Consider the following 26,055-nt stretch of genomic DNA (forward strand, 5'->3'; position numbering starts at 1 on the left):
ACTCCGGGATAACGCAGCAGACGATACAGCAGGGGTTGCCATAGGTACCACCAAGTACAGCACAGCGCTCACCACCACTTCGCCTCGCCTTGCCTGGATCGCTCGCCTGCTGACCGAGACATTCCCCCTCCTGCGCCAGAAGAGGAGACGAGGCAGATCTCGACGTCAACGCCGACTGCAAGGAAAAAAGACTCAAGAACCCCTCACCTCTTGCGCATCGCCTGAAAAGGCTCTTTTTGTCGTTCCGTTCCGTTTCGCCTCCTCTTCCCTCTTGCGCCGGTACATCTCGCCCGTCAAATCTACCCACAACCGCCACCCACCGCCTCTGTTTACTCTGGTTGGTACCAGACTAAGCCGGCGGCCTAGCCCCAGATAATCACAGCGCCTTGTTGACGAAAAAAACAACCCCGGCCGTCGTTTGGGCACCAGCGAGGCGACCCCGGCCGCTCGTCCAATAAGTGGCCTGCGCTGAAACGAAACGGCACCCACAGGCCTCAATCAGTTCAAGTTCAAGGACTGGGCGAACCTGGAAAGGGCTCCGCCGGTGCTAGCAGCAGCCGCGGGAGCGACCGATTTTGCGTCTCCTTATCAGCGCCGGCTGCCCCATGAGTGGCCTGCACTTTGGCATCTGCATCGACGACCGCAGCACGCACCCTCTCTTCGATGAATATCAGAACATCGACCAGGACCACCACAGAGCGCTCCTTGTCCGCGTAGCGGTCGTCTTCGTTCTGTTACGGCGCCTCCAGGGCCCAGCCACTCCTTTGCACCCCCCAAAACGCCGTCCGGTTGATGGCAGCCACTCTCTACTAGTCGTCAAGTCGTTGTCGCTCCGAGCACGCATCAATCTCCCGAAATATCTCGACATGGCCTCGCAGCAGCAGGAAATCCGCCTCCGCTCGTCTGCGGTCGATCGCAGCCCGGCCGCCGAGTCGGCTACGACACGTGCCCGAACCACCACGTTCGCTTCGTCTTCCTCATCCTCCCCTGGAATCTCACGATCGCACAGTGCGTCCAGCTCCTCCACCGTTGATACCACCGATGCGATGCTTCCGCCGCCGCTTCCTCGCAGCGATTCCTTCACCCGAGGCCGCCCTCGTGCATCTCCCTCCGTCTCTCGCCACAAGAATCGCCTCTCTCTTACTCTTCCCGTTGCCCTGCAGCTTGTAGATGACCCCAGGCTGGCCGACTCACCGGCCATAACGACTGCGTCAGCATTCGCCTCGTCTGTTCCCCAAACGCCGCTGGAGACTCCTGCCAGTGTCGCGACTTCTCCATCTAATGCAAATGAGTTCATAATAGCAATTGCAGCTCAGGAGCGGAGAGTCTTGGAGTTGAAGGAGGAACTTGCACAGGCCGAAGTTGAGCTGGCAAAGCTGAAGAAGCAGTGGGCTTCAGAGGAGGTCTACCGCAAGAGGAGCGATAGCCAGAGAGCTGAACTCTTTGGAAGCTCCCAGGCCAGCATTGACGATGATGCCTTGGTGGCGTCTCGACGCAGTGTCGAATTGGATCGCCGGAAGCAAATCCTTCACGGCCAAACCACTCCCGCGCAGTCCCGCCGCAAGGTGATGCGCGGTGGCCACGCCCGCACCTTGTCTCTTCTTTCCCCTGTCCGGACAGACAGCGTCTTCTCTCTCAATGAATCTCTCAATGAAGTGAAACAGGCAGATCCGATCGCCCTCCCAACGGTGGAACAGAGAACGGCCCAGCTCACCAACCCGACCCTATCGAAACGCTCGTCCTGGCAACCACGGTCCCAGCAAAGTGTAGCATCCGTTGTCGGCGTCCCTTCCATCGTCGAAGACTTTAAGCTAGGATTCCGCGCCTTTGTAGAGGATATTCGCCAGATTACCGTGGGAGATGAACCGGTCAACGGCCAGTCGCAGCGACCCTTTTCGACGTCCATCGCCAGTGCTCGTGAGCAAGATACGAGTAAGCCGAACCATGATACTACCACCCACACTAGGACCAGCAGTAATGAAGGTTCCAGTACGGCCACGTCGACCTCATCCCAAGCTAACAGAACCCCCGAGCTGAAGCCAAAGACTGGGAGAGGGAAGCAATTCTCCTGGACACCGCTTGGTTTCGACTCTGTTGACGATACTGATTGGTCCAATTGGGATTCCCCCGTCTCCACCAAGTCTGCCCGCTGGAGTGGTTCTACCGTTAATAGCAGTGGCATTGATGACATTCCGGAAAAAGAGGATGAGGAAGATGCCAAGCCGTAAGGATATTCTCTCCTGTTTTGATTTCATGATCTGTGTGCAGGGATGAATGGCTGATTTTGGATGCCAATAACTATAGGGCGAGGAAATCCGATACATTGCTTCTTTCACCAGCGCTGGAGGACCTACTTCCTAGCGTGGTTCATCATTTATCCCCGAGCAACCTTAAGAGGACCGCCAACAATCTGATGGACGAGTGGGAAAAGTCACTGGTGGCTCCTGAGTCTCGACACAAGGAGACTACTGTGTAGAGCAGGACTCACAGCCATCTCTCTCTCACTCTCTTTTTTTCAACCTTTTTTTTCTTTTTCTTTTTTTCTAAACCAGCATCATGCGAATGCACACATAACATGGATGGACAAAGAACACATGATATTTTAGAACAATGATGTTCTTTCAAGATGGCGCGGCTACATAAGGGAAAGCACAGCCGCAGAAAACTGGGACATCTTACGACAAAGTTTGTTTGGAACGATTTGGATGAGACATCGGACTAAGATGGTACCGCAAAGTTTTATAGAGTTTTAAGGGAGCGGAGCATGCCTGTTTTTGTTTTTTTTCTGTCTTTAATGCTTCTCTTTTTCCTGGCTGTCTTTTGTGTACTTGACAAAGACTGCTTACTACATGTACTTGACGTTATCTTTCACTGTTGGAGCTGGATTATTGAGATAACGATGGGTATGACATGATGCATTATGAGAGACTAGATTGCAACCAAATAAAAGCAAAATTTCTCAAAATTTTAGGGCGTATGCTGGTAGTCCGGTCCCTAATCGCCTTGAATACTTGATTGTGACACTCAGAGTCAGTTAATCATTATACCTGGACAGCCACATGTACGCAGTCAGGTATCGAGATCCGCAAGCTTGGCTCTTTGGCTCTACATGATTTTACTCTACTGTTTATTGTACGAGTCTCATGATGGTCACGACAGAACAACTACAGACTCTGTTGTGCTAGATGTGGACTCTTTTTCTTAATTTAATGTTACTAATTCTTTTTTCTCTCGTTATGCTATCATCTTCTCGTAGGCCTTCCATAAAAGTCGAATGGTACAGCTACTATATCCGGCACCCCGTAACTCCCCCGCTCCCATACACAAGGAACCTCCTGTTGGCGCCTTTTCTGCTCGCGATGAGTCTTCACCAGACGACAAATCAAGACGACTATTCCTGCAGCAACAACGGCGCCTCCTATGCTAATCCCGGAAATGGCCGCCCTGCTGAGCTTCTTCTTTTTCCCCACGATCGGGGACCACGGAGTGGTGGTGGGCTCTGGCGGATCGTCCTTCTTCGTGGGCGTGGGCAGATCTTCCCATTCCACATCGGTGGTGTTGACGCACGGGAACTCGAAGTCGAGGCCTTCCTTCTCCACGTAGGTGATGTCTGCGCAGGAGAAATGGGACCGGAGCATGGGAGTCTCGTAGTTGGAGTCGAAGCGCAGCTGGAAGGTGGCATTGGCTCCAGCGTCCATGCCCTGAGGGGCGTCGTTGATCTTGAAACAGGTCCAACCAACGCCGTAGTAAGAGATGCGCCTTTTCAGAAGAGGAGAGAAGTCGGCGGCTGATTGGGGATCTTTTTTTTTCATCAGGTCGGTTTCGCACAATGGTGTGTATCTGTGGAATATGGGAAAAGTGCAGCGGGTACATGTAGGATAAATACGTACCCGAATTGTACGAGACTTTCACCTCCAGATTCTGCGTCTCATATACTGAGAGAAATGCCAGATATCCATTGTCTGTTGACGGTCAGGACAAAGCCGCTCGACTGTAGGACTGGGATAGTCATGGTAAAAGGGAAAAGAACGTACGCAAGGGGAACTTGCTCCGCTGTCCTTGAGGTGACATTCCGCAAGGCTGAATGTTGTCAGAAGTGCGGTTCCATTCTCTCGGTAGGGGCCATGCAAATGAGGCTGGCCCCAGGAAATGCCGTGCACTCGTCATGCACACCAGAGACAGGAATACCACCAAGGGAAAGAGTGAAAAAGACATGTGGAAGGATTGTTGTCTTTGATGGTAGTGTTATGTGAGTGAGAAGAATTGAAAAGTTCACAAGACTGAGCAAATGACCAGGAATGTCTTTGAGGTAAGTTTCAAAGGAAAAAGAATCAGGAGAGGTGAAGGGAGGAGGGGAGACCTCTATATATAGTACATCGGTCCGTCCACACCAAGAAATGGATTACGACGAAATTACGACGCAGAGACGAGAAATACAGAGTAATCTTGGAAAGGCTTTTCCATCTCCTGCTGACGCGTACAGATCTTGAATACAGAGTCTTCCCCTTAAAAAGTTTGATGGCTTGACAGTGGCTTTGTCGGACCGATCCGTCAGATAGAGTTAGAGATTGAGCCAAGCAAAACTTAAATCATCCTTGTCTGGACGTAATTGCCGTATCTTGGGATTGAATCAGCAGGTACACATATATACATTAGCGTCTCACTGGACACAAAGTCCCAATCCAAGTATCCATTGTTCAAATGATGATAGAAGTGCTGGTATCCAACTTGGCGCATAATTGCACTGATATGTGCTAGACTTTCGTCTTCAAGCTGTAGTGGCGTCTCCCCTGCTCATCAATTAGTAGATACACACGTATATAATAGCTTTCTTTAATGAGATGATTACAATCGGTCGAGTCATTATTGGGCATTGAAGCCGGAAGAGGAGCTGGGGCTGGCTCTGATGGCTGGTTGGGCATCTTAAGCCACTCCAAAGGAATGGCATTATCACACATACTAACATTAACAGGTTTTATGAAGACTTACTTATCGTGACTATAGGGCTTCAGATAAGTTGCTGCCGAAAACGTTTTCCATGGTCTGCTGACATGCAAAAGATTTTCAGCCAGTTGCAAAACTTCAACAAGCTATTTTTATTCTTTTCTTGTGATGTTTTTGACTTTAACCCACATCATCAACGCCAATGCATATTTTGAGGGGCATAATGATGTGGATAGGACATGCCTCCTCTTCTAGAAGGCACCCTTTATCTCATAATGAGGCAAATAACAGCGCCACGTTCAAATGCCGTATCGTTTGCGTCGAGATGATATATGAAAAATATGATACGTTGATTGGTAAAGTATACCAGGCCATCTACCTACCATCTCGTCTTCATCCAAAATAACCAACCGAGAACACTACATTCACCGCCAGGCGCAAGGAAGTCCATGGACTACAAATTTGTGCCAAGTTCCAGCCGATCGCCTCTTTGTTTTTTAAGACACTGTTGGGAGGGGGTATTTTTTTTCAAACTTCTTTAAGAACAATTTCCATATTGTAAATAAGACAGTATCGGCCTAGCTTGGTGGGTGGGTGAGAGAGACAGCCAAATCGTCTTTGCTGGGATGGCACATCCCCGATAATCGCTTCGACGAAAGAGAGTACGTGTATGCATAAGATTTAAGCTTTTTGAGTTATATACCGGTAAATACTTGTCTTCTTCGAGAACAGGCTTTATCAAAGCTTGAGTTATTAATGGAATAATAAGGTTAAGGCTGTAGTAGAAGAGCCGAATGTCAAGAGCAGCCTCCTACATCACAGTGCACTTCATTGATATGGGATTTTGATAATCTGGCTTTTATTCTAAGAGCGATTTCTTAATTAACGATGATAAGCGAGCACCTGATCCATAAGAATATTGATATACTAGCCTAGCAGGGCAAGAAATAAATGATACCTAGGTATTCAAGGACTTTATCGCTAGAATTGAAAACCTATCCCATAGGTTCTATAGGTTACCTATAAGGGTAAACATAGTATTATTTTATAAGTTTTAGCCGTCAATCAAAATGTGGGCGACAGCGATGCTCGTGATATTCTTCGTGTCGCTTTGCTCGGCACAGCCCGGCGAGCATATCGACTGGCCTCGGTGGTGCGGGAAAGCATACATGCCAGAGTAAATCCCCCCTTTTGCCTTCTGAAACTCATCTAGAGGGCCATATCTAACCTCATCAAAGGTACCCCGACTTCAATCCTGGTGGCCAGCTTTTGAAGCCACAAATGCAAAAGTTCTCGACTCTGAACATCCGCGTCAAGCCGCGATACAACGTCTTCATAGCCGATGAATCTGAGGGTGAATTCTTCGTCCATGCCGAAACGTCCGACTACCATGGCGTCCCGTGGCCACACATGGAGGACGAGGATCTTCTTTACCCGTTTGATGTCAACTTCACAATCACAAACACGGCCACTGGCGAGCTGCTTGTTCAGGACGAGCTTAATGCGACCATTAAGCTGCACAACGCCACCTCGGATCGTCCCATTTATCGGTTCAAGTTCGATCTTGGCAAGTTCCAGCCAAGAATTGATCCCTACGAGGTGACGGTCAACGCCACGCCCATCCCAAAAAGAAGGGCGAAATCGCTTGATTACAAGCCGAGAAGGCCTGATAGCTTCCCCGTTAAACAACCACCCCGTAAGGAGGAGTTCCCGCTCGACCGGCACAGGCAGTACATTTTCACTACCAAGAGCGAGATATACGTCTTGCCGACCAAGTCAAAAGGCAACGTCGTCAGGATTGATAATCTGACTGGCGGCTTGTTCTTGCGCAGCAGCCCGGGGAGCAAGTTTGAGCCCTTCTTTCCATATGGATTCTACGCCCCTTGTGAGGGGTTTTTATGCCATGAGAATAGCGTTGAGAACATCAAGGCGTACCGTAGTCATGGCCTAAACTCAATGGTGCCAATGATGCCTGCTTCAGCGACCTCGTGGGATGTCTACAGTACTCTGGACTCTGTCGGTGTGAGATACATGTACGATTTGCGTCAAAGCTACAAGAACCAGAGCGCGGTAAGGGAACAAGTCGAAGCCATCAAAGACTCGGACGGCCTCTACGCATATTGGACCTTTGACCAACCAGATGGCCACTCGGCAACTCACGCCCGCATGTGGAAGGCAAGCAGCCTCGTCAAGAAGCTTGACCCCTATCATCCAATCGCCGTCAGCCTTGTATGCGACAACTATTATTTCGAGGAGTATTCCAGAGGGGCCGACATCATCGTGGCAGATGCCCATCCCATCGGAAGCGGCGCTTCCAAATGGCACACAAGCTGCAATGCGACCTACGGCAGCTGTGGTTGCGACAACTGCAAAGGCAATGTAGTAGACGTAGCAACTCGGCTTCAACGAATGGCGCAGTACGAGAGGTGGCTGAACCACTGGCCCAAGCCAAAGATGCAAAACCTGCAGACCAGTCATAGCGGCGAGAATTCCTTACCCGTCAGTCCAAGCGCCAACGAAGTCATCGCCATGAGCGCTCTCGCCCTCGCTAACGGCGCAAGGGGAGTCCTCCCCTGGGCCTGGCCAGTGGACAATGAGACCACAGCCCTCCACGAGAAATTCTCGCATGTCATGAATAAAGATATCGTGAGCGAGCTTCTCACAAAGTCACCGGCCAGGAAGTTCAAGGTGAAGAAGCATAAAGAGCTGGAGGTTACTTACTGGATGCTCAACAAGACTTTAATGCTGAGCGTCGTCAATCTAGGCAAGAAGTCTCTCCGCGGGCCCATGGTGATTGATCTCCCAGGCATTCAGCCCACGAAAATTACAACGGTGCTTTGGGGCAGTGCGGCGTGGGATCATCGCGAGCTTTTCAAACCGAAGGGGATGAAGCTTCAGATCATGGCGGTGGATCCCTTGTCGACGAATATCATTCTCAGCATGCTGTGTTGCGATGATGGACCTTCACATTCGGAGTTTAATGACTGAACCTGGAGAGGGAGTCGGTGTCAACTTGTTTGGCGGTAGTTGGGCACGCAGTTAGAATCAATTGGAAATGGATAAGCATGTATATAAGAGCATTGATGCTTTGCAGTTATAACAGCTGGTTTGCTTGAAAAAAAGCGGCGTGACGAAAAGAAGGCTCTTCATGAACGAAGATTGAATGCGAGAGTATAATCGTGTATAAAAAACGCTGTCAAATACCAAAATAAAAACAAACTTTCAAAATAATGTAGCCATCATGAAACTGATCACTGAACTCCAGCCAAGTGAACCCAAGGGAAAATGAAAAGACGAAAGGAGTAGCGGCAAGGCGCTTCGTCCCCCGCGACGACAACACATCTACCTCAACGCCATATCCCCAAAAGCTCGATCAAGCTGAGCGCCTTCATCGCTGGATATATCTCCACTTCCGCCTTGGTCGCTCTGCCCTGTAGATGTCGGCGGGCTTGGCTCGACTTGATGGCCCGGCCCGGATCTCTCAGGCTCCAACAGTCGGGCATCGCTATCCAGCCATCCCGGCGCCAGGCGTCTCTTCTCCGCCAGCTCCCGCTCCCTGATCCGCTCCTCGAGCTCTCTCAGGTCCTTTTCCGCATCTTCCTGCATTTTTGTAATGTGTGCTTGCAGTGCGCGGCACGATGCAATGATATCGTCGGGGTGCGCAGCATGGCCGGAGTTTGATACCACGTACTTGGCTTTCGGCTGTGAGGAGGGGTCATCTGACGCATTGGGAATGCCCAATGGCGAGGGGGGGATGTTGGAAGGCATCGTTTTGTAGTTGTACGAGAGGGTGGTGGCGGATGGGAGGGAGACGAATGGCGAGACTGTGAGAGGAACCTGTTCCAGCAGGTGGTGTGCTCCTATATCCTTTCCATCAGCGTGTGCCCATGGTTGCTTGGGCAGTGTTGGGATGTTACTCACGGTTGCTGTGCATGGTATCTCTTTCAAGCAGGTCGAATACCAGGCAGTGTCGGGATAGCAAAGGCTTGGAACTCGCCAAGTTGCACACAAATGGGCGAGGTTGAGGCTGCAGAAATCGGTGGAGCTTTTTAAAAGGGGAAAATAAAGCTTAATGGTCTAGAAGGCTCCAGGCATCCGCCGTCAAGGGCTTTTGTGGCAGATTGGGTATCGCAGCTACAAGAAGATTGGAGGTCGAAGGTTGAATCAAGGCGGGCGGGAATCGTGATCGGCGGAGCCGTGCCATCACTGGCCCCACGCCGTTACAGTGCCTAGCCTAGCTGGAAGCAGTATCGATAAGGCAGCAAGATGCAGCTACCCCACGATCCTATTCTTTTTCCCTGCGCCCTTCTCCCTCCAGTCATCAGCTAAGCTCAGCTCAGCTTTGTTCTGCTCAATTCAGAAGCTCACAGCTACAGACAGTCAGCCCATCATGCCGCCAACCACCATCCGATCACCGCCTGCTGCGGCAGACTACACGCCCCTCGCCGAGTACCAGTCTCAGACTCCCGAGTCCTTCACAGACGGGAAGCCAATTCTACACTACCATCTCGCCGGCGCAAAGGCGACAATCCCACGCTCACAGTGTGGCAGCTTGGCCATCTTTCCGCAAGATACTGCTGCGGCTGCTAACAACGCAAATGATGGGGAAGCTGCCGAAGAGCTGGCAGAACAGACTGTCGATGTATTTGCGACTTCAGAGTGCGTACTCAAATCAGTCTTTATCCACCTATAGCTCACATCTATTAACCTGCTGCCAGAAACTTCGTCATCTTCAGCCACCAAGCCGAAGCCGGCGTCTCGATCCCATACCCTCTAATCTCAATCCATGCTCTCAAATCTATCAACGACTCCCAGGCCGTCTGGATGCAGCTTGACTTTGCCGACGGCGGCGCTGACGACTCCGATTTCGAAACCATCGAACTGACAATCGTCCCTCCAAGCTCCGCCGAGGCCAACTCTGCACAACAGCTGTACGAGGCCATGGCCAATTGCTCTGATCTACATCCTGACCCAGACAACGAGGAAGATGACGACAATGAATATGACCGAATCGTCTTTGAGGGCAACGCGGGACACGAGCCCGTCGAGGGATTCACTGGAGTGCTCCATGGTGTCACAGATGGCGGGCTTCCTCCGCCTTTCCCCGGTAGCGGTGGTTGGATCACAGCAGAGAATGTGCACAACTACTTTGATGCAGATGGTAACTATATAGGTCCCGGGCAGGAGGTGGAAGAGGGCCCTGATGAAGATACGGAAGAGCTTGGCGAGGGCGCTGGTAGGACACGTCCACGGGATGAGCTTGAGAAGGACGACGATGTCAACGGACACGACTCAGCTGAGGACCCGGATAGCAAACGGCCAAGGGTAGAGACTGAAAACAACGAGTAGTCTGCAGCCTGACTGGAAAGCAGACAATGGGAAAGGTGGGATGGCGTTTACGGTTAGAAGGGATATGGCGATTCATTCCCTGGCCAAAAAGGATTATTTTACAATGTCTAGGAAGAAACAAATATGTGAGTAAACAGGTATCGGGTTGAGTGCATTATATTACAAAAAGAGCAACTAAACATTAGATTTCAAAAATGTAGCCATAAGGTATAACTAATATACAAATGAAGTCAACTCAATTAACTCCCCTCGTTTATCTAGCCTCCATTACCATGACACCCAAAGACAGAAATGGAAAAAAGGAAAGAAATGATTTTAAGTTCCCAATACATGTATCATACCACTAATATCAGCAAGCCATCATCGCCTCCAGGAATCGAAGAGAACGCAAAGAAAAAGAGAAAGAAAGACAGGTAGCGTATTCTATCGTTTGCTCGCTCGATCATCGCTCGATCATGCTCTTACACCTCTCCTCTTCGCATCTCTATCCGGTGAGCTCAGCAAAAACCCATCATTGTCATACAGCCCAAGGCTATCTATACTCGCCCGGTGGAAATTCTGTCGCTGCTCCGCGGCAATGAGCTGTTCCACGGGAGTCAGCTTCTGTCTCAGTACAACCGAAGGGATTCCCTCAATAATCTCGACGAGGTCGTCACCGTCGATTGCATCTTCCTCCTCTTCTTGCGCAACGACATCTTGCGTAACGACATCAATCGTCTCGTCCATAATGCAGGATAGTCGCAGCCCCAACCCCAGCCCCAGATTCTCCTTACCGTAATGGTAAGTCTTTGCACGACGATGCAGCGATCTCCTCGGCCCGTATCTATTATTGCTGCCTGCAACAACCATGGATCTCCTGGTGTTGTTACCGATATTGAGGTAATGCCTGCTGCCAATGCTTGCCGTGCCGAAACGAATGGATCGAGACGCAGTTAGGCCAGTGCCGCTGCCACTCAATGAAGCAGGGAGAGTAGGCGAGTCTCCTTCTCCGGCAACTGTGGAGGCCAACGACGCGACGCTGTATGTGCTAATCATGCTGTTCATCCGGCGCAGCTCGGCGACAGTGTTGCTCAGCCTTTGGCCTTCGACGAATGACCGTATAGCAGATCTGCGAGACGGCGAGGATGATAATGCGGTTCCTGGCTCGGCGCCAATGAAAGACTCAAGAGTGTATATGGAACTCGAGGTAGATCCCTGTCGCACCAAACCTCCGCCGCCGTCACCGCGAGGCGGAGGCGAAAGGATCGTGATGATGCTTCCATCAGAAGCCATCATGCGAGGCGAAGGAGGTAGCGGTAAAGATCGATGAGCCGGCGCCGTCCCCATCATCAAGGACATAATCTCCCGCTCGTCAAACGGCGACGCTGAGGACGTGTCCCGGAACTGTGTACCCCTGGTTGGTGTCGTGGGGGTAGACGACGCCGAGTCGCTGCTGTCAATAGAGTCTACTCTTTGCATCTCGCTCGCAGGCACTTCAGTCGCATCCGAGTCCACGGATACTGAGGCGAAACTCGCTTCTGAAGGCGCCTCGAGCAGATAGGGCAGCTGGGAAATGGAGCACCTTTTGGCAGATCTTGGTGTCGGCTCAAATATCACAGGAGGCATCAAGCCCCCCACACAGCTTATATCTGGCTGTGAAATTGCCGAGACTGGTCTCGACGGCGGTGGACCCGACGGCTCGCCCAATGTTAATGATGCCAAAGATGCTACACTCAAAGTTTTCGCCCGCCTCTGCGCCGAGTCCGTGTTCGGATGTCTCTGGCGCGCTTGCCAGCTAGGCCACCTTCTGGGGCCGCCCTTTTCCACAAAAGGATCGTCGTCTTGAGCTGGTTGCTGTGGCCTTGGTCTTTCTTCTTCTTCTGGCTCATTGGTGCTGTAGAGGGTCGACAAGGAGCTTGATTTGTCGCTGTCGACGGACATCCGACGCTCAGAACTCTTCTTTGAAGAATGCTGTTGCTGGACATGCGATATGGAAGGACGTTGCATCTGAGGGAAAACCAGCTGCGGGTGCTGCATCTGGGGGAACTTCATGTGTGGAGGCTGCATTTGCACATGAGGCATCATCCTCATCATCTGAGGATCCTGTCTCTGCGGACTCTGTCGTTGAGGACTCTGCCGCTGAGGACTCTGTCGTTGCGGACTCTGAGTCAGAGACGCCGTATACTGAGCCCTCTCAGGGCTTCTATTCACCTTATCTTGTTCCCAATGCACGCTCCTGGCTTTACTAGGGCTGGATGCACCCCCAGGCAGTTCAAGCTCTTGCGTCGCCGCCAGAATCAGACTATTCGCAGCACTGCCAATTGAGCTTGTGGAGTTGTTTCTGCTTCCAGCAAAGGAGCCGCCTCTCTTGGATGGACTACCCGATGCACGCCAGCCGTGGCCCGATCTTCCTGATGCGCCGGTTCGGCTGCTACAAGTTGACTTTGTCGGCGACACCTTCACGGCAGACGACGATTCAGATGCCTTGATAGGAGAACGTGAGCTCCTTTGTGAGAGTCTCAGGTCTGTTGAACGCAAGATGCCCTTGAGGCTTGGATCTGTCTTTGAAGACCGTATATGAGCTGGCCGGATTTGAGCTGGCTGCTGAGGAACGGGCACCGTCAGTCCTCGAAGGGGTATCGGCACAACCTTCACCGACGATGAGTGTTTATCACCCGGCGACAACGGCGAGCCAGGTATCGTAGCCAACCTTGGCTCAGTCTGACTCCGCGGAAGCCATCTCGACTGCGTCCCTTGCGCCATCGGCTGCTCACCGACTTGAACATACCCTTTCTCAGACTCTGGCACAAGCATCCCAATGTTGGGCAACGTCGGCGCCATCCCCAAGCGCCCATCTCTCCCAAGCCACGAGTTCTTCGCATTCCTCTTATTGTTGCGCACCATCTTCGGCCCATGCAAATCATCCTCGTCCACCCAGCTCCTCGACCTCTTCCTGCCCCTGGAAACCGTCCTCCTCCTTTCAGGCAGCTGAACGCCCTCATATGTCGGCAGCGGCGACGGCACAGCATGTTGCTGCGCTCCGCCAGAAAACGAAAACCGGCTGGAAAATCGACTGGAGATCTTGCTGAAAGACTGAGACCCCAGCAGCCGTCTCTTCGTCAACCGCGAAGACGACGGCGGCATGAGTGAGTTGTGCGTCGCCGAGTATCCGTACACCATCCGCGGGCCCGAATGGCGATGGCGATTCTTCTTCACCCACCATACGAGCAATAATCCGATTGCCGTGAAGAGCAGGACGCCGCCGCAGAGCGCAATGGCAAGCAGCCAGCCCAGCCCGATGGGATGCTCCGTCTGCTCGACTTCTCGTCGAAGCGCACGCGTCGCGTAGCTCATGGTTTATGTGTGTCCTCCAATTTCATTCAATATTGCCGTCATTCATATCATACAATAATTCAAATATAACGACAGATGAAATTGTACGTCTTCGCTGCAGGCATAAACGAGTGAGTGCCAATGAACAGAAGAAAACACAAGAGCATGGGGGAAATGGGTTTTCCCCCGGGTCCTTGTGCTTTTGTCACTGTTTCAGCGTGAATAACATCGCAGCAATCCAGACGGTCAGTGCTTGTGGTTGATTGTTGCTGTTTCGAGGAATGCGTCGCCTGGCGTAGTCCATTCCATCCACAATACCAATGCCGCCTGACTTTTACAGATTGCCTAACTTTCACAGACTTAGAAAATGAGACCTGACGGCTCATCAATCAGGTATGTGAAACGTACCTTGAATAACAGAAACATGAATAAATTTTAACTTTGCCCCGATCCGATCTGTGCTTATACTCATCGTGGTGGACCAGTCCACGATGAGGCTGCACATAACATCCCTGTACCAACGAAAGACGTAAAGTAAGAGCAGATTGAAGGATGAAAATACGAACCGTAACTGTAAAATTTGCATAAACTGAATAAATTAAATCTCACTTAATTGATTGTCACATAATACATCTACCTGCGCAACTCTCGTTAAATCTTTTTGATGCCAAAGACTGGATAACATCTTTTTTACCCTATGAACAAAGCCAGCAGCCAAATGTCGATTCAATCATGCCTCACTAATACCCCTAACTATCTGGATCCTGTCCAGATTCACGAGAAAATCTTGCAAAAATGACGAAAAAGGATAAAATCAGCTTCATTCACTTGGTCTCACAACATTTAGAGCTGTCCTTGCCCTTGCCCGTGGCTGTGGCTGTGGCCGTGCCCATGACCGTGAACACTGCGTCGGTGCTTGGCGGGAGGAGCACCAGTCGCGGTAACGGTCACAGTTGAGGGATGGGCATCCACAGTGACGGTGGTGTATGCCTGCTTCCATAGGATTTCACTAACGACGTTGCCGACAGTGATGTACTGAGTGCTGACGAAAGTGACAGGAGTGGCAGCCGCTCCAACGGGGGCAGGGGTAACTGCAGGGCTCGATTCAACGGCAGCAATCTGCATACCACCAGAGTATCCATCAGAGGACCCATCCTTGAAGACTTGTCCAGGAAGAGGAGAGCCCTTGACAGGTGCAGTCACACCAGGCTGGTAGGGTAGGGTAGGGGCAGTTGAGACCTTGGTAGGCTTGCTGGTAGGCTGGCTCTGGCCGTGTCCGTCCATTCCTCCAAAAAGCTGCTTGAAAGGACCATTGCCGTCTTCCTTTCGCAGATTCGCAGGCATGTCCTCGAGCTGGCACTGCATCGCGGTGCCTTGGTCAACGACGTCGAAAAGAGGGCAGTCTTCGATGAGACCAGAGGGGTTGGTGCAAGTGTTGACGGCCTGCTGCAGGAAGTCTTCGTCCCAGCCCATGATGAAGTCGCCATGAAGTCCGTAACCTATCAATCGTGTTAGACGATCTCAATCATACAGCGCGTTAGCCTATAATCTTACCAGTAGTGTCTCTGTTAGCAATGACAAATTGACCATTGCGACCAGCAAAGGCATTAGTGTTCCAGATAACCTCGAACAGCATGCTTGGAAGACGAGCAGGGTAACCCGCAGGGCAGTCTCCAGTCATGACGAGATCGGGGTAGGCAACGTGATCCCTGTGGTTGGGGCTATCGGTCGCGTCGCCTCCCTTCCAGCATGAGGGGAACATGATCTCGAAACGGATACCATCTTTGCAGTTGGCATCGAGGTAAGCCTTGTCTGGCATGAAGTGGCGGTACAAAGTACCTTCGGGGGCCTTGTCGTAGTTGAGACAGTTGAAACCGAGGGCGCGCTGGGCCAGAATTTCTTGGCTCGTTTGACCTAACGAAGCCCAGAGGGACTTTGGCGGGTCAGGTTGAGTGGGATCGCCAGCTGTGTAATTGCGTCGGCTGGTGTCGCCGGCCACCATTCGGAAGTTGGTAGGGAAAGCTTTGATGTTGTTTCCGTAGAGAAGGTAGTATCTAGCATATCATCTTAGCCATGCTGTCAGTGCAGATGAATGAATGGAGACCACCTACGCAAGCATACCGCCAACTTGGGGGACGAGTTCGTATTCCTGAGTGCTGGCATCCTGAAAGTACAAGGCAGGGTGCCAGTAAGCAGACTTATCCTGAGTTACACGGCATGATGTACAGTTGCCAGTAACCAGCTCGGAAGTGCCAGAGGTCTCAGAAAATGCTAAAGAGCGTGTCAGTCGCAGTTTCTTAGGAAATCGGATTTAATGCCAGTATTTAAAAGTTGAGCGGACTGGATCTCATTGGTCGAGACAGACGACATCTCTGACGACAATAAGGCCAGCCTGCAGGGCCAGCAGGCTTATAAGAAATAAGAGTACTCACCCGACGAGCCGTGAATAGCGTGCATGTGAGGCGAGTCTGAACCGGGATAAACAATTGGGTCCATTCGTGCCAGGCCAACACGCCCCTGACACTCCATGCGCCAGAAGGCGTCGGCAGAGGCGACCAGCCCCGCGGTAACGGCGATGACAGACTTGAGCATTGTGATAGAGATGTATCCAAGCTCGAGGTGTTGCTCCAGGCAAGACTGATATCAAGAGTTGGTAAGGAGTGGACGACGCAACGAGGCTGTCTGAGAGAAGAGGTCAGCGTCCTGCAGGCTGCAGACTGGTGGCTTATAGTAGGAAACGAAATGAGAGAATGAATGGAGATGCAAGAACGAGAGATGCGAAAGGAGCAGAACAAAGAGGTAGAAGGATGTGGTTATGGCAGAATGCGGGGAGAGCCCGAGAAGAGGAAGGCGGTCGTCCGCATGATGGCGTCGCAAACAGAAGGCGCGAGCATCACCAGGTCGCAGCATTTGGCAAGAAGCAGAGCAGCCGCAGTCCCAAGCCCGTCACTGAACGGAGATTTTCTTCGTCTGCATCTGCATCCTCGCAAGCCAACGCCAAAGTTGCTTCGTGCAATCGGCCAATTTCCCTCGCCCAACCAGTAACTGTGTCGTGGGGCCAATCGCTTCACTGTGACCCGTTGCGTTGCGCGAGCTTATACATGCGGCGATTTCTGGTAATCTTCTCGAACTTCGTGTGTATGATGTGATGTCCCTTCAAACTGTCAAACAGGAAAATAGGCTTACCAAAGTATCGCTGTTATCGTCAAACCTCCACAAGAAGAGAATCGCGAGTACACGCGGAAATGAAGAATACTACTCCCGGCACACAATTATGAAATCTTTCGATATCTCTCAACCTCACGAAATGACTCTGGACTAAAGATTCCAGAAAGATGTCGCTGGTGTGTTCAACACAGACACGTATCCAACTACCAAACAAAATTCCTCGCGGTGCGTCTGTCGCAATGCCACGAGCACTTTGCGACGTAGTCGAAACCGGCCCGATGGATATCGATACGGTGCGTGGTGAGTTCAAGCTACAATCGTTGGTTGCGATGACAGCCTGTCAGTGCGCAAGGGGTTATTGTTGCCTGTGCTGATACAAACGGCGAGAAGAGAGACTAGAGCAGCGATCGATGTCTAGAGAATCAAAGTACTCAAGAGTGTGCAAAAAGGAATGCGTATAGACAAAAACGAAGGAATGTACGTCGATGAGCCGAAAGGAATGGTAAGGAACGTGGGAATGCTGAGCAAAACACAACGCGACAAAAGCGCAGAAAGAAAAAGCAGCGTAAAAAAACGAGGGATGAGTGTGGTTGTATAGGGATAATAAGGGCGATCTTTCTATCAAGGGATTTGGGGGGACTCCAGGTCCTCGCGCCAATACCGATGTACAAGTTGGGTATGGGTGAGAGATTGTCAAGGGCAGGCCCTGGGGATCGATGAAGAAGATGGAAGAAATGATAAAGACCCAGCGGCAGGCATCACGGAGCACAGCGCTATGGACGTACGCTGCGACAACTTACGGATCGTAGCCTTGGCCTTCCTCCAGGCTTGCAAATAACCGGCTATCAGGCATCTCTCGCTGGCCATCTGCGCAGAGATGCACTAAAAGAAGATTACGGAGGATCAAGGGTCGACCAAACGCCCCAGCAATGGACCAGTCAGGCTTCGCCATCGATGGCCCGACTTTCCAAACGCGGCAAACATTAATAGCCACAGGAACTAACAGGGGGGGCGGCGATTAGGAGCTTCTTTGCGATGAGGGGCCTTGGGGGCATAGAAACTTCGCTTGCCGTGAGGTATTTCCTCGAGGCGATGGGATGATGTAAAAGCATGCTTAACAGCTGATTGGCCAAGGGACTCAAGAAATTTGAGAGACATGGGGTTGAGCAGGGATGTTCATGTACCCCTTGGGAGGTTTTTTTGTCCGACCCGCGTGACGATACCACTTCAGGGAGCATAAATCCGTCTCTGCTGGGGTTTCTGGAATATACCGTTCAAGCGTCGTCAATGCAGAACCTAATCCTTACTACCCATTACAGTAAGGGGATTCTTAGAAGGACTCAGGCTCTGCCTCCTGAATCCAAGAGCGCATGGTCGTTGCGGTGAGTTTAGGTCGCCATCAGAAACAAGGCTTGCGGCTGAAATAGAAATAAAAGCAACGCTAGATCAGAACAGAGAACGCCACCCGCTGCGTGTTCTTGGCTTCTATAGCGCCTCAGTGGTGCGGCGGCCTGCGCCTGTGCTTGATTGCAGCTCCCATTCCTCTCATGAAACGGCTGGGAATTTTGGATGGCTTCTGGCGCATATGACGAGGCTGGTGGAGCCTCGGCCATGCGATGTGCAAAGGGACTTGACAGCAAGCATGTCGCTTCCCGCTCATCCCAATTTTCATCGCAGAGCCAGGAGAGCACAACAGTCGGCCATGCCGTTGGACTCGGGGGACCAGACTCGGGAGACAGCAGAGCATCAACCAGGCATGGTATTCGACGACAAACGAGATGTTTGTGATCCTTGAGTTTTGGGGCCGCCGCAGGGGCCACTGGATAAAGCTGGCCTCGCTAGCCTCATAAAGCAAGATGCATTTCCATTGTTTAACGCTGTTATATAACGCTAGCTTGCCTTGCTTGCCTCTTATTGTTGAACAGGATGGGTGGCACCCGCATAAGGCCCTCGAAGATTCAGGGGCGCCAGAATGGAGGGGCCGAGCATTGCATTAGGGAGACCCTGTATGCATTTGAAACGGTTTCATCAGCGCTCGTGGCCAATCAGATCCCAGGATCTGCCCCAAAATAGCAGCCCCTGCTCCCTTGTGCCTGGTGGCTAGGCGAAGGCCAATGCAGAAGTGAATAGACAGGCGATGGCTGTAAGCTTGTTTGCTGGTCGATAACTGGCAAATGCGGTGCTCGAGCGCAATTCCCCTGTCCGCCTTTTGACACAGTCAGCTATTGGTTTGTTTGCGCTCAAAGCTCGGTACCTAGATTAGGCCATCGGGAGTCTGGAGAAGGAGAAGCTGCGGCGCCGCCCGGCAGCGAAGAAACGGCCCCAAGACGCTGCATATCTCATGTTCTCATCTACGGGTATTCTTAAAATCGTATCATCTCGCTGGCTTCTGGCACGAGCCTCTGTCTCCGCTGCCAGGCTTGTATGATGGGTGTAGCCTGTGCTTGTGCTGCTCCTCTATTTGTGAGCCATAGCACCCCGAGATCCAGCTGCAAATCGCGAGGCTTTCCATAAAGAGCATCACCTCGAAAGCACCAACACGATGTCGATCTGGAAGTGTTTGTTGCTTGCCAAGAGCGCTAGAATCCCGCTAGGTTAGAGGCTTTGACAGCTTGAGGTCCTATGACGAAATGATCGAGGGTGCAAAAGTTTTTGGTATGCTGAGGGGCCGCATACCGGCAGTCTTCCGATATGACTTACTGGCTAAACGAAGAAAGCGATCGACAAGTGATGGACAATCCAAAACATAGGTAATCGCCCATCAGGGGCTAAGCAGGGCATCAGAGTACCTGCGCACACTCTATGTGCTGTATGGCACAGGCTTCGGTATCACGGGTATGACTCAGTGAATATGGCTAAGAGGACAGATATTATTGGTTTGTTGCAATATGCACAGAGGGGAGGACGGCATCTTACGGTTATATGACATATGTATAGCTTGGTAAAGCTCTCTCATTTGTAAGTGGAAAGACGGCCCAGATGGGGAATTTTGTGGTTGCATATTGTGGCATTTATATATTATTATAAAGTCCAGATGTAACATCAAATAAGATCTCCGACGTGGTGTAGTGGCTAGCATACCGCGCTTTCATCAGTGAAAGTCCCGCGGCGATCCGGGTTCGACTCCCGGCGCCGGAATTGAATTTTTGTCTTTTTTGATAGTACCTGAAGTGATCCCCTACCCTGCATCTTGCATCATATCTATGTTTTCTTGACGGCGATTATATATAGCGTATTAGTAAATCTACTGCTCAATAGAAAACTAAAATTTTATGGGGGGTTTTTTTTTCATTCTACTGAGCCATTCTTGTTTTAACGATAGTTATTCCTCGAAATGAATCTTGTTTGAGCATTTTGGTACATGATGTGGCATATATGGCATCTGACTCACTAACTTTCACCTCTGTGTCTATATTCAAATATGGAAGTTGCTAGCTGGGCATATTTCAGCGTACAATTAGAGAACCACTTTTCTTTCTATTTATTGAACAGTTAACTCATGATCCTCGCATTCTGTGATACTTGATTGTGCAGAGAGCGCTGCTGCCAGAACCATGGTCATGTGACCTGCAGCAGTAGCGATTCTGCAGCTTGACACGAATCAGAGCCCCTGTAATCGCGGCGAGCGGTTTGCGCCCACTTGGAGTCCCCTCTGTACGGGGCCGAGCGGTAGCTTCATGGACCACGAATAACTACATTAAACACCTGGCAATGAATGACACCCCGCGGTAGAAACAAGCACCGTATTCGCCATGGATGATCTCTCGGGCCTCGATTGGAGCGCAAACGCCTCCGGCAACAAGCCCAAGCCCATGGCCGCCAACCCCTCGTATCCTCCGTATCGATCGTCGCCATCTCCCTTTGGCACCGGGCAAAGCACGCCGCTGCCGGCCCAGCTGTCGAACAACTCGGTTCCTAAAGCGGCGCCGGCGAAGGCTGCGCAAGACAGCTTCAGCAATCTGGCTTTCGGCCTGCCCAAAGCAACCCAGAAATTGTCTCTTGCCGAAAGACAGGCGCAGCTTGAAGCCGAGAAACGAAAGAAGGAAGAAGAGCGACGGAAGTTGGCAGAGGCGCAGTTTGGAGATGGACAGCACTGGGATGCTCTAGGATCACGAGGCTTCACACCTAGTCCTGCGCCTCAGCAGCAACAACAAAAGCCCGCGCCCGCGCCCGCGCCCGCGCCCGCTAAGAGCTCAGCCAAGGACGACGACGACGACCTCTTTGCCGCATTTAACAGAGATACAAAAGTGGATAATGCCAGCCATTATCCTCCACCCGCTGCCCCAAGTAAGGACAGACTGGACTTGACAGACTCCTCAGCATGGGGCTCAACAACGGCCTCCAATGGCAACGGGGCTTTTGGAGGAGTTGATGATGACGATCCCTTTGGACTGCACGAGATGAAACCTGCTGCTTCAGCTGGACCTGGCCGGGGCACTTCCTCTGGCGCAGATGATTTTGACTTTCTGGGAGACCTCGGGAAGTCTGTAGATGAAGTTAGAAGGGAACAACAGGCAAAACAAGAAGCATTGCGAAGCGAGCCAGGAAAGCCCATTGAAGATGACTCGAGCTCTTCCGACGATGACGACGAACCTATAGAACGAAACGTTGAGCGAGTACCAAGGGTGAACAAAGATCCCTTTGACAAGGCTGTTGCGCAACTTGTTGATTATGGATTTAGTCCTGAGCAGGCTAGACGAGGGCTCGTGGAAAGCGGAACGGGATTCAACGCGCAAGCAGCGGCCAATTGGCTCTTGGACGAGGCTCATAGGAAATCAAAAGAGGCATCGCAAGGTCGGAGCTCTCAAGGTCGAGGAGGTTCCCCCGCATCGGGAAGCCAGACTCAGCGAAGTGATAGCCGATCACCTGCAAGAGGAGAGGTTGACCTTGCAAAGACCGCGGCTGCTATGGGAAGCACCCTATTCAAGTCTGCCAATACTCTATGGAAGACTGGGCAAAAGAAGATGCAACAGGCGGTGGCGGAATTCCAGCAAGAAGGACAAGGAGACCCAAGCCAGCCGAAATGGATGCGCGATGCTCAGCAGGCACAAGCACGGCCGAGACCTCCCCAAGCTAGCTCCAGTGCCACGGATGAGGCGCTCATGCTTGAGTCTGGTAGTAGACCACCACCTGCTAGAGGCAGCAGCAGCAGTCGCCCTGCCGTGGACCCAAGAGCTGGGCCTCAGATTTCACGAGGATCATCGCCTGCCCTATCTTCAGGAACTCCAAGCCGAAATAGTCCTGTTCCCCGATGGCAGCAGCAAGCAGCGCCGCCGCCCATGGTTTCAGATGCAAGATCAAGGCTGAACAGACTTGCTGCAGACGACGACGACAGCTTCTCTAACTATGTAAGTGCCAGTAGGAGAAAGAAGGCAAGCCCGGCACCAGAGCCAAAGAAGTCTGAGCCTGAGCCGGATCTACTCTTCGGCCCACAGGCGTTAAGACAAACGCAGCGGACTCCCTCTCCAGCAGTCCAGCGATCAACGCCAACAGCCTCAAGTCAACCTCGACCAGCACCAGCGGCCGCGCCCCCGCGCAAGGTCACACCTAGACCCGCTCGACAAATCCCCCCTATTAGCCCTGCAGCACTGCAAGCGTCGACGACGCATAGGCTACAGGGAACTACGCATTTCAAACGAGGCGACTTTGCCGCGGCACATGCGTCCTATTCATCATCTCTGTCCTCTGTTCCTGCAACGCATCCTCTGATGATTATCCTACTCACAAACCGTGCATTAACTGCCCTGAAGACAGGAGAGCCTAAACAGGCAGTGACTGATGCAGATGAAGCGCTCAAAATCATTGGACCCGGGAACGGCCAAGGAGAGACAGTAGCTGTAAAGAATGAGACTGGACAAGAAGAGAACCGTGACATGAAAGAGCTTTACGGCAAGGCGCTAAGCAGGAAAGCAGAGGCTTTGGAGCAGATGGAGAGATGGGCGGACGCAGGCACGGTATGGAAGCAATGCGTTGAAGCTGGCGTTGGCGGACCTACGGCTGTTAAAGGCCGTCAGCGATGCCAGGACGCCCTTGCTCCCAAGCCCAAGGCTGCTCCAAGACCAGCAGCAAAGCCGCGACCTCAACCATCGGCGGCTAGTCGGGCACCTCAGAAAGATTCAGAGGCAGTCACAAGGCTGCGTGAAGCTAACCAGGCCGCTGCTAAAGAGGATGACGAGAAGTTTGCCCTAGCAGACAAGGTCGATGCCAAAGTATCCGCATGGAGAGACGGGAAGAGAGAGAATCTTCGGGCTCTGCTGGCCAGTATGGATTCAGTGCTCTGGGAGAATAGCGGTTGGAAGAAGGTCGGGCTGCATGAGCTGGTCATGGCGAACAAGGTGAAGATTTCGTACATGAAGGCGATTGCAAAGACCCATCCTGATAAGGCAAGATATTCCTCCACCTGAGATGTACCGAACGAAGCTTGAGAGAATATATGCTTACCTTTGGATGTTTTAGCTTCCGCAAGACGCAAGTACTGAGGTGAGACTCATTGCTGGGTTGGTGTTTAGCACCCTGAATGAGAGCTGGGACAAGTTTAAAGCAGACAATGGGCTATGAAGCGTCACATTTGAAAGCGGTTTTTGTTGTTGTTTTCGTTGTTTATCATTTTTCATATATGCATTCCTTCATTGCATATAAGCAACCAGAGCAAGGGCGATATCAGAGAAGCATTTTTCTATTTGACGATGACAATGGCCATGAAACATCATGGTGTTGGACGATGGATATGATGACTTGATTGTTTGCTCATATGATTAGATGTCTGCTTTGTATTTGGATTTACTCCCCCCATACGCCATGCTATGCCCTATATCATACCTAATGTATATACGTTCATATATAAACAAAATTTCGAAGATGTAACCCCTCCTTTGTCCGTAGATCTAAACTCCCACCTCATCACACAGCGGCTGTTTATCATTACCTCTGGTGTGCGCTATTCCCCCCGTTCTCTGCAGTAAGAATTTTCTACAAGCCCAACATGCGCCTAACGCCGTCGCGAACCGTCTTCTCGTACTCGTCCCGGCGCTCGCGCCACATCTTGGCGGCCTCGACGTTGGCGGGACTCTCGTCGTTTGGCTCGGCCAGCATGCTCATGACGGAGATGAGGATCTTTTCGACGGACTGGATGGGCGACCAGCGCTCAGAGGCGTGTTCGTAGTGGTTGGGGTCGTCGCCGGGGGGGTGGAGGATGGAGATGCAGACGAGGCCGCTGGGGTAGACTGTGATTTTATGGGTTAGTATCATCGTATGGGCCTTGTTTCACTTTCTCTCTTTTGTGATATGGGGCGATCGTTTGTGCTTTCTTTCTCGACCTGGCTAGACCATACCGTTCGGATGCCACATGTCGGCCAGAAACTTCATCGACGGCGGCGCCAGCGGATAGTCCTTTGGAAACTTGAGCTCGGCTGGGAACACGCCACCCTCAAAGGGCGTTCCTTCGGGGCCCTGGATGAGACATTCCCAGTGGAGGAGGTCGTCTTCCGAGACGGGGCCGGCGGTGATGCCTTCGGGCGGGTTGTTTGTGAGGGCGCGGTATTCTTGGAGGAGGCGGCGGTGGGCGGTGGATTGGGCCATGTTTGGGGGCGGTTTGTATGGCCCTCGGCTGGATTTTTGTAGTGAGGAGGCGAGGGGAAAAGAAAAGAAAAGAAAAAATTGGAGTTGAGGATGGAGAGTTGGTGTTTGGTTGGAGTTTGGGGGTTTGAGATCGCGGAATCGGAGCCGCGGCGGGAGAGCTGCCAGTCCGACGGTTGTGGCGGGGTGGAGGTACGTACCACCTTTCGGGGAGCTTTTGGGTGATCGATCCACCAGGGACTTTTCGGGATGGATGCTGTTATCAATAAACTGGATATAACAAATTATATCTGCTAAGATATGATTGTGTGGTTGTATAATATAGCCTTCATGTTTCGCTTTGCCTAATTACCAGTCTCTTATATATAGAATTACCTAATATACTCCGTCTTACTCGGTGGGTGTTTTAATAGAGGTCCCCCTACTTGAACCGCTTCCTTTTCGAGCTTGACCTGCAGAGGAGCAGAGACATACCATCTAGGTAGAGACAGAAGAAGCAATAACGTGTCAAAGCAAGGCCCGGATGGACAAGTCGCAGCTCTGCGGCGGTCGGGGTGAATCATCTCCGCGATACTCTGCCTCTCTGTTGGAGTCGACGCAGCGAGTATTGTGTGTGCTGTAAAAGCACATAGAGACCTGTACAAAGTTGTGAATATGACAACAGTACTAATGGAAGAGAAAGTAGTTTAAGTAACAATCGTGGCAATTCCCTCTTTTCCCATCCAAAAAAAAAAAAAAAAAGAACCTGGTGCGAGAAACGACACAACACTACCCGACTATTATTAGCTTTCAAGCACCTCTTCTTACCTAATGTCTAAGACCTCTGTCGGCTAATTGGATAATTTGCTCCATGTAGAGTAATAGAACTACGGGATAGGATTCATACATGCCTACAGCCTAGAACTTCAGCTGCCCTCAGCCCTGGAATGTGAAAGTGATGGAGTCTCGTATCAGCTGCAGTGCTACAGGAGAATGCTACCTCTCAGGCGAGTGCGAGTCTTTAGGGTGCTGCTTCTCTTGTAATTTGTCGACACGGAACCTCGGCCGAGCGGCTGAAAGAGTTTTTGTGTGTGTGTAATACGTGTATGTCTTACTTATTTTATTCTAATTGGACTCCTTGCTTGTCTGACAGGTGGCTTTGGAATGTATATAAAGGGGGATGATCATCTTGATTTCTAGAGCAACTTAGAAGCCAACAACAATAAATTGTATCAATTCGCTATCCATCTACTGTTTAAAAGGAAATAGTATATTCAGCAAATATGAAGTTCTCTCTCGCTCTGTTCGTTGGCGTAGCTGTGGCTGCCCCTTCTCTGCAGATTCGCCAGACTGACGGCTGCGCCATCTATGAAACCTGTTTTCAATTCCCGCTGCCATGTCCATCTGGTCATGTACGTATGAAAGCTCTAATTGGATATTCGCTTTGGCTTGCTAATACGATGATAGGTTTCGAAGGAAGTGGTTAGTTACTTCACGCAATCGTCCTCTGTATTGTTATGATGAATGTACCTAACTTTTGATAACAGAATGGGTGTTACACTTGCTGCCTTGTTGGATGATCAATGAGATTGAAAGCTAGATGAGCTTATTTAAACATGTTGGAATTGGCTTCATTTGGCATATGAACCAGCTTGACTACAAGCCACGACAAGTTATTATTCTTTGCAAATTGAGTCTTCCAAATCTCTCATACCAGGAGGAATTTTT

The 26,055-nt window shown here is 51.2% G+C and overlaps 12 protein-coding genes across 12 annotated transcripts; 6 read left to right on the forward strand and 6 right to left on the reverse strand.

The window, feature by feature from the left end:
- Window positions 1-605: 605 nt before the first annotated feature.
- Window positions 606-2,476, forward strand: TGAM01_v204380 (hypothetical protein; the record flags this gene model as incomplete). The annotated part of the gene is made up of 2 exons (XM_018810259.1): window positions 606-2,224; window positions 2,305-2,476. 2 exons carry the CDS (start codon window positions 606-608, stop codon window positions 2,474-2,476), a joined length of 1,791 nt encoding a protein of 596 aa, XP_018656507.1.
- A 766-nt stretch (window positions 2,477-3,242) lies between these two features.
- On the reverse strand, window positions 3,243-3,812 carry TGAM01_v204381 (hypothetical protein; the record flags this gene model as incomplete). Its single annotated transcript, XM_018810260.1, has 1 exon — window positions 3,243-3,812. One exon carries the CDS (start codon window positions 3,810-3,812, stop codon window positions 3,243-3,245), a length of 570 nt encoding a protein of 189 aa, XP_018656508.1.
- Window positions 3,813-6,014: 2,202 nt separating this feature from the next.
- TGAM01_v204382 (hypothetical protein) lies at window positions 6,015-7,932 on the forward strand (the record flags this gene model as incomplete). The annotated part of the gene is made up of 2 exons (XM_018810261.1): window positions 6,015-6,121; window positions 6,183-7,932. 2 exons carry the CDS (start codon window positions 6,015-6,017, stop codon window positions 7,930-7,932), a joined length of 1,857 nt encoding a protein of 618 aa, XP_018656509.1.
- A 354-nt stretch (window positions 7,933-8,286) lies between these two features.
- Window positions 8,287-8,878, reverse strand: TGAM01_v204383 (hypothetical protein; the record flags this gene model as incomplete). Its single annotated transcript, XM_018810262.1, has 2 exons — window positions 8,287-8,804; window positions 8,866-8,878. The coding sequence occupies 2 exons, from the start codon at window positions 8,876-8,878 to the stop codon at window positions 8,287-8,289; spliced, it is 531 nt and encodes a 176-aa protein (XP_018656510.1).
- Window positions 8,879-9,334: 456 nt separating this feature from the next.
- TGAM01_v204384 (hypothetical protein) lies at window positions 9,335-10,293 on the forward strand (the record flags this gene model as incomplete). Its single annotated transcript, XM_018810263.1, has 2 exons — window positions 9,335-9,603; window positions 9,663-10,293. 2 exons carry the CDS (start codon window positions 9,335-9,337, stop codon window positions 10,291-10,293), a joined length of 900 nt encoding a protein of 299 aa, XP_018656511.1.
- Window positions 10,294-10,746: 453 nt separating this feature from the next.
- TGAM01_v204385 (hypothetical protein) lies at window positions 10,747-13,626 on the reverse strand (the record flags this gene model as incomplete). The annotated part of the gene is made up of 1 exon (XM_018810264.1): window positions 10,747-13,626. One exon carries the CDS (start codon window positions 13,624-13,626, stop codon window positions 10,747-10,749), a length of 2,880 nt encoding a protein of 959 aa, XP_018656512.1.
- Window positions 13,627-13,685: 59 nt separating this feature from the next.
- On the reverse strand, window positions 13,686-14,110 carry TGAM01_v204386 (hypothetical protein; the record flags this gene model as incomplete). The annotated part of the gene is made up of 2 exons (XM_024549414.1): window positions 13,686-13,954; window positions 14,014-14,110. The coding sequence occupies 2 exons, from the start codon at window positions 14,108-14,110 to the stop codon at window positions 13,686-13,688; spliced, it is 366 nt and encodes a 121-aa protein (XP_024405878.1).
- A 338-nt stretch (window positions 14,111-14,448) lies between these two features.
- TGAM01_v204387 (hypothetical protein) lies at window positions 14,449-16,197 on the reverse strand (the record flags this gene model as incomplete). Its single annotated transcript, XM_018810265.1, has 4 exons — window positions 14,449-15,104; window positions 15,160-15,659; window positions 15,717-15,876; window positions 16,038-16,197. The coding sequence occupies 4 exons, from the start codon at window positions 16,195-16,197 to the stop codon at window positions 14,449-14,451; spliced, it is 1,476 nt and encodes a 491-aa protein (XP_018656513.1).
- A 1,894-nt stretch (window positions 16,198-18,091) lies between these two features.
- Window positions 18,092-18,568, forward strand: TGAM01_v204388 (hypothetical protein; the record flags this gene model as incomplete). The annotated part of the gene is made up of 2 exons (XM_024549415.1): window positions 18,092-18,155; window positions 18,210-18,568. Coding segments are annotated over 2 exons (423 nt in total), but the record flags the coding sequence as incomplete, so codon positions are not given.
- Window positions 18,569-20,525: 1,957 nt separating this feature from the next.
- TGAM01_v204389 (hypothetical protein) lies at window positions 20,526-23,177 on the forward strand (the record flags this gene model as incomplete). Its single annotated transcript, XM_018810266.1, has 1 exon — window positions 20,526-23,177. One exon carries the CDS (start codon window positions 20,526-20,528, stop codon window positions 23,175-23,177), a length of 2,652 nt encoding a protein of 883 aa, XP_018656514.1.
- A 565-nt stretch (window positions 23,178-23,742) lies between these two features.
- Window positions 23,743-24,351, reverse strand: TGAM01_v204390 (ubiquitin-conjugating enzyme E2-18 kDa; the record flags this gene model as incomplete). The annotated part of the gene is made up of 2 exons (XM_018810267.1): window positions 23,743-23,996; window positions 24,105-24,351. 2 exons carry the CDS (start codon window positions 24,349-24,351, stop codon window positions 23,743-23,745), a joined length of 501 nt encoding a protein of 166 aa, XP_018656515.1.
- Window positions 24,352-25,610: 1,259 nt separating this feature from the next.
- On the forward strand, window positions 25,611-25,907 carry TGAM01_v204391 (hypothetical protein; the record flags this gene model as incomplete). Its single annotated transcript, XM_024549416.1, has 3 exons — window positions 25,611-25,739; window positions 25,795-25,809; window positions 25,875-25,907. 3 exons carry the CDS (start codon window positions 25,611-25,613, stop codon window positions 25,905-25,907), a joined length of 177 nt encoding a protein of 58 aa, XP_024405880.1.
- Between the last annotated feature and the right edge of the window lie 148 nt (window positions 25,908-26,055).

This window comes from Trichoderma gamsii (genome assembly GCF_001481775.2).
Source record: "Trichoderma gamsii strain T6085 chromosome Unknown Scaffold_12.2, whole genome shotgun sequence".
NCBI lineage: Eukaryota > Fungi > Ascomycota > Sordariomycetes > Hypocreales > Hypocreaceae > Trichoderma > Trichoderma gamsii.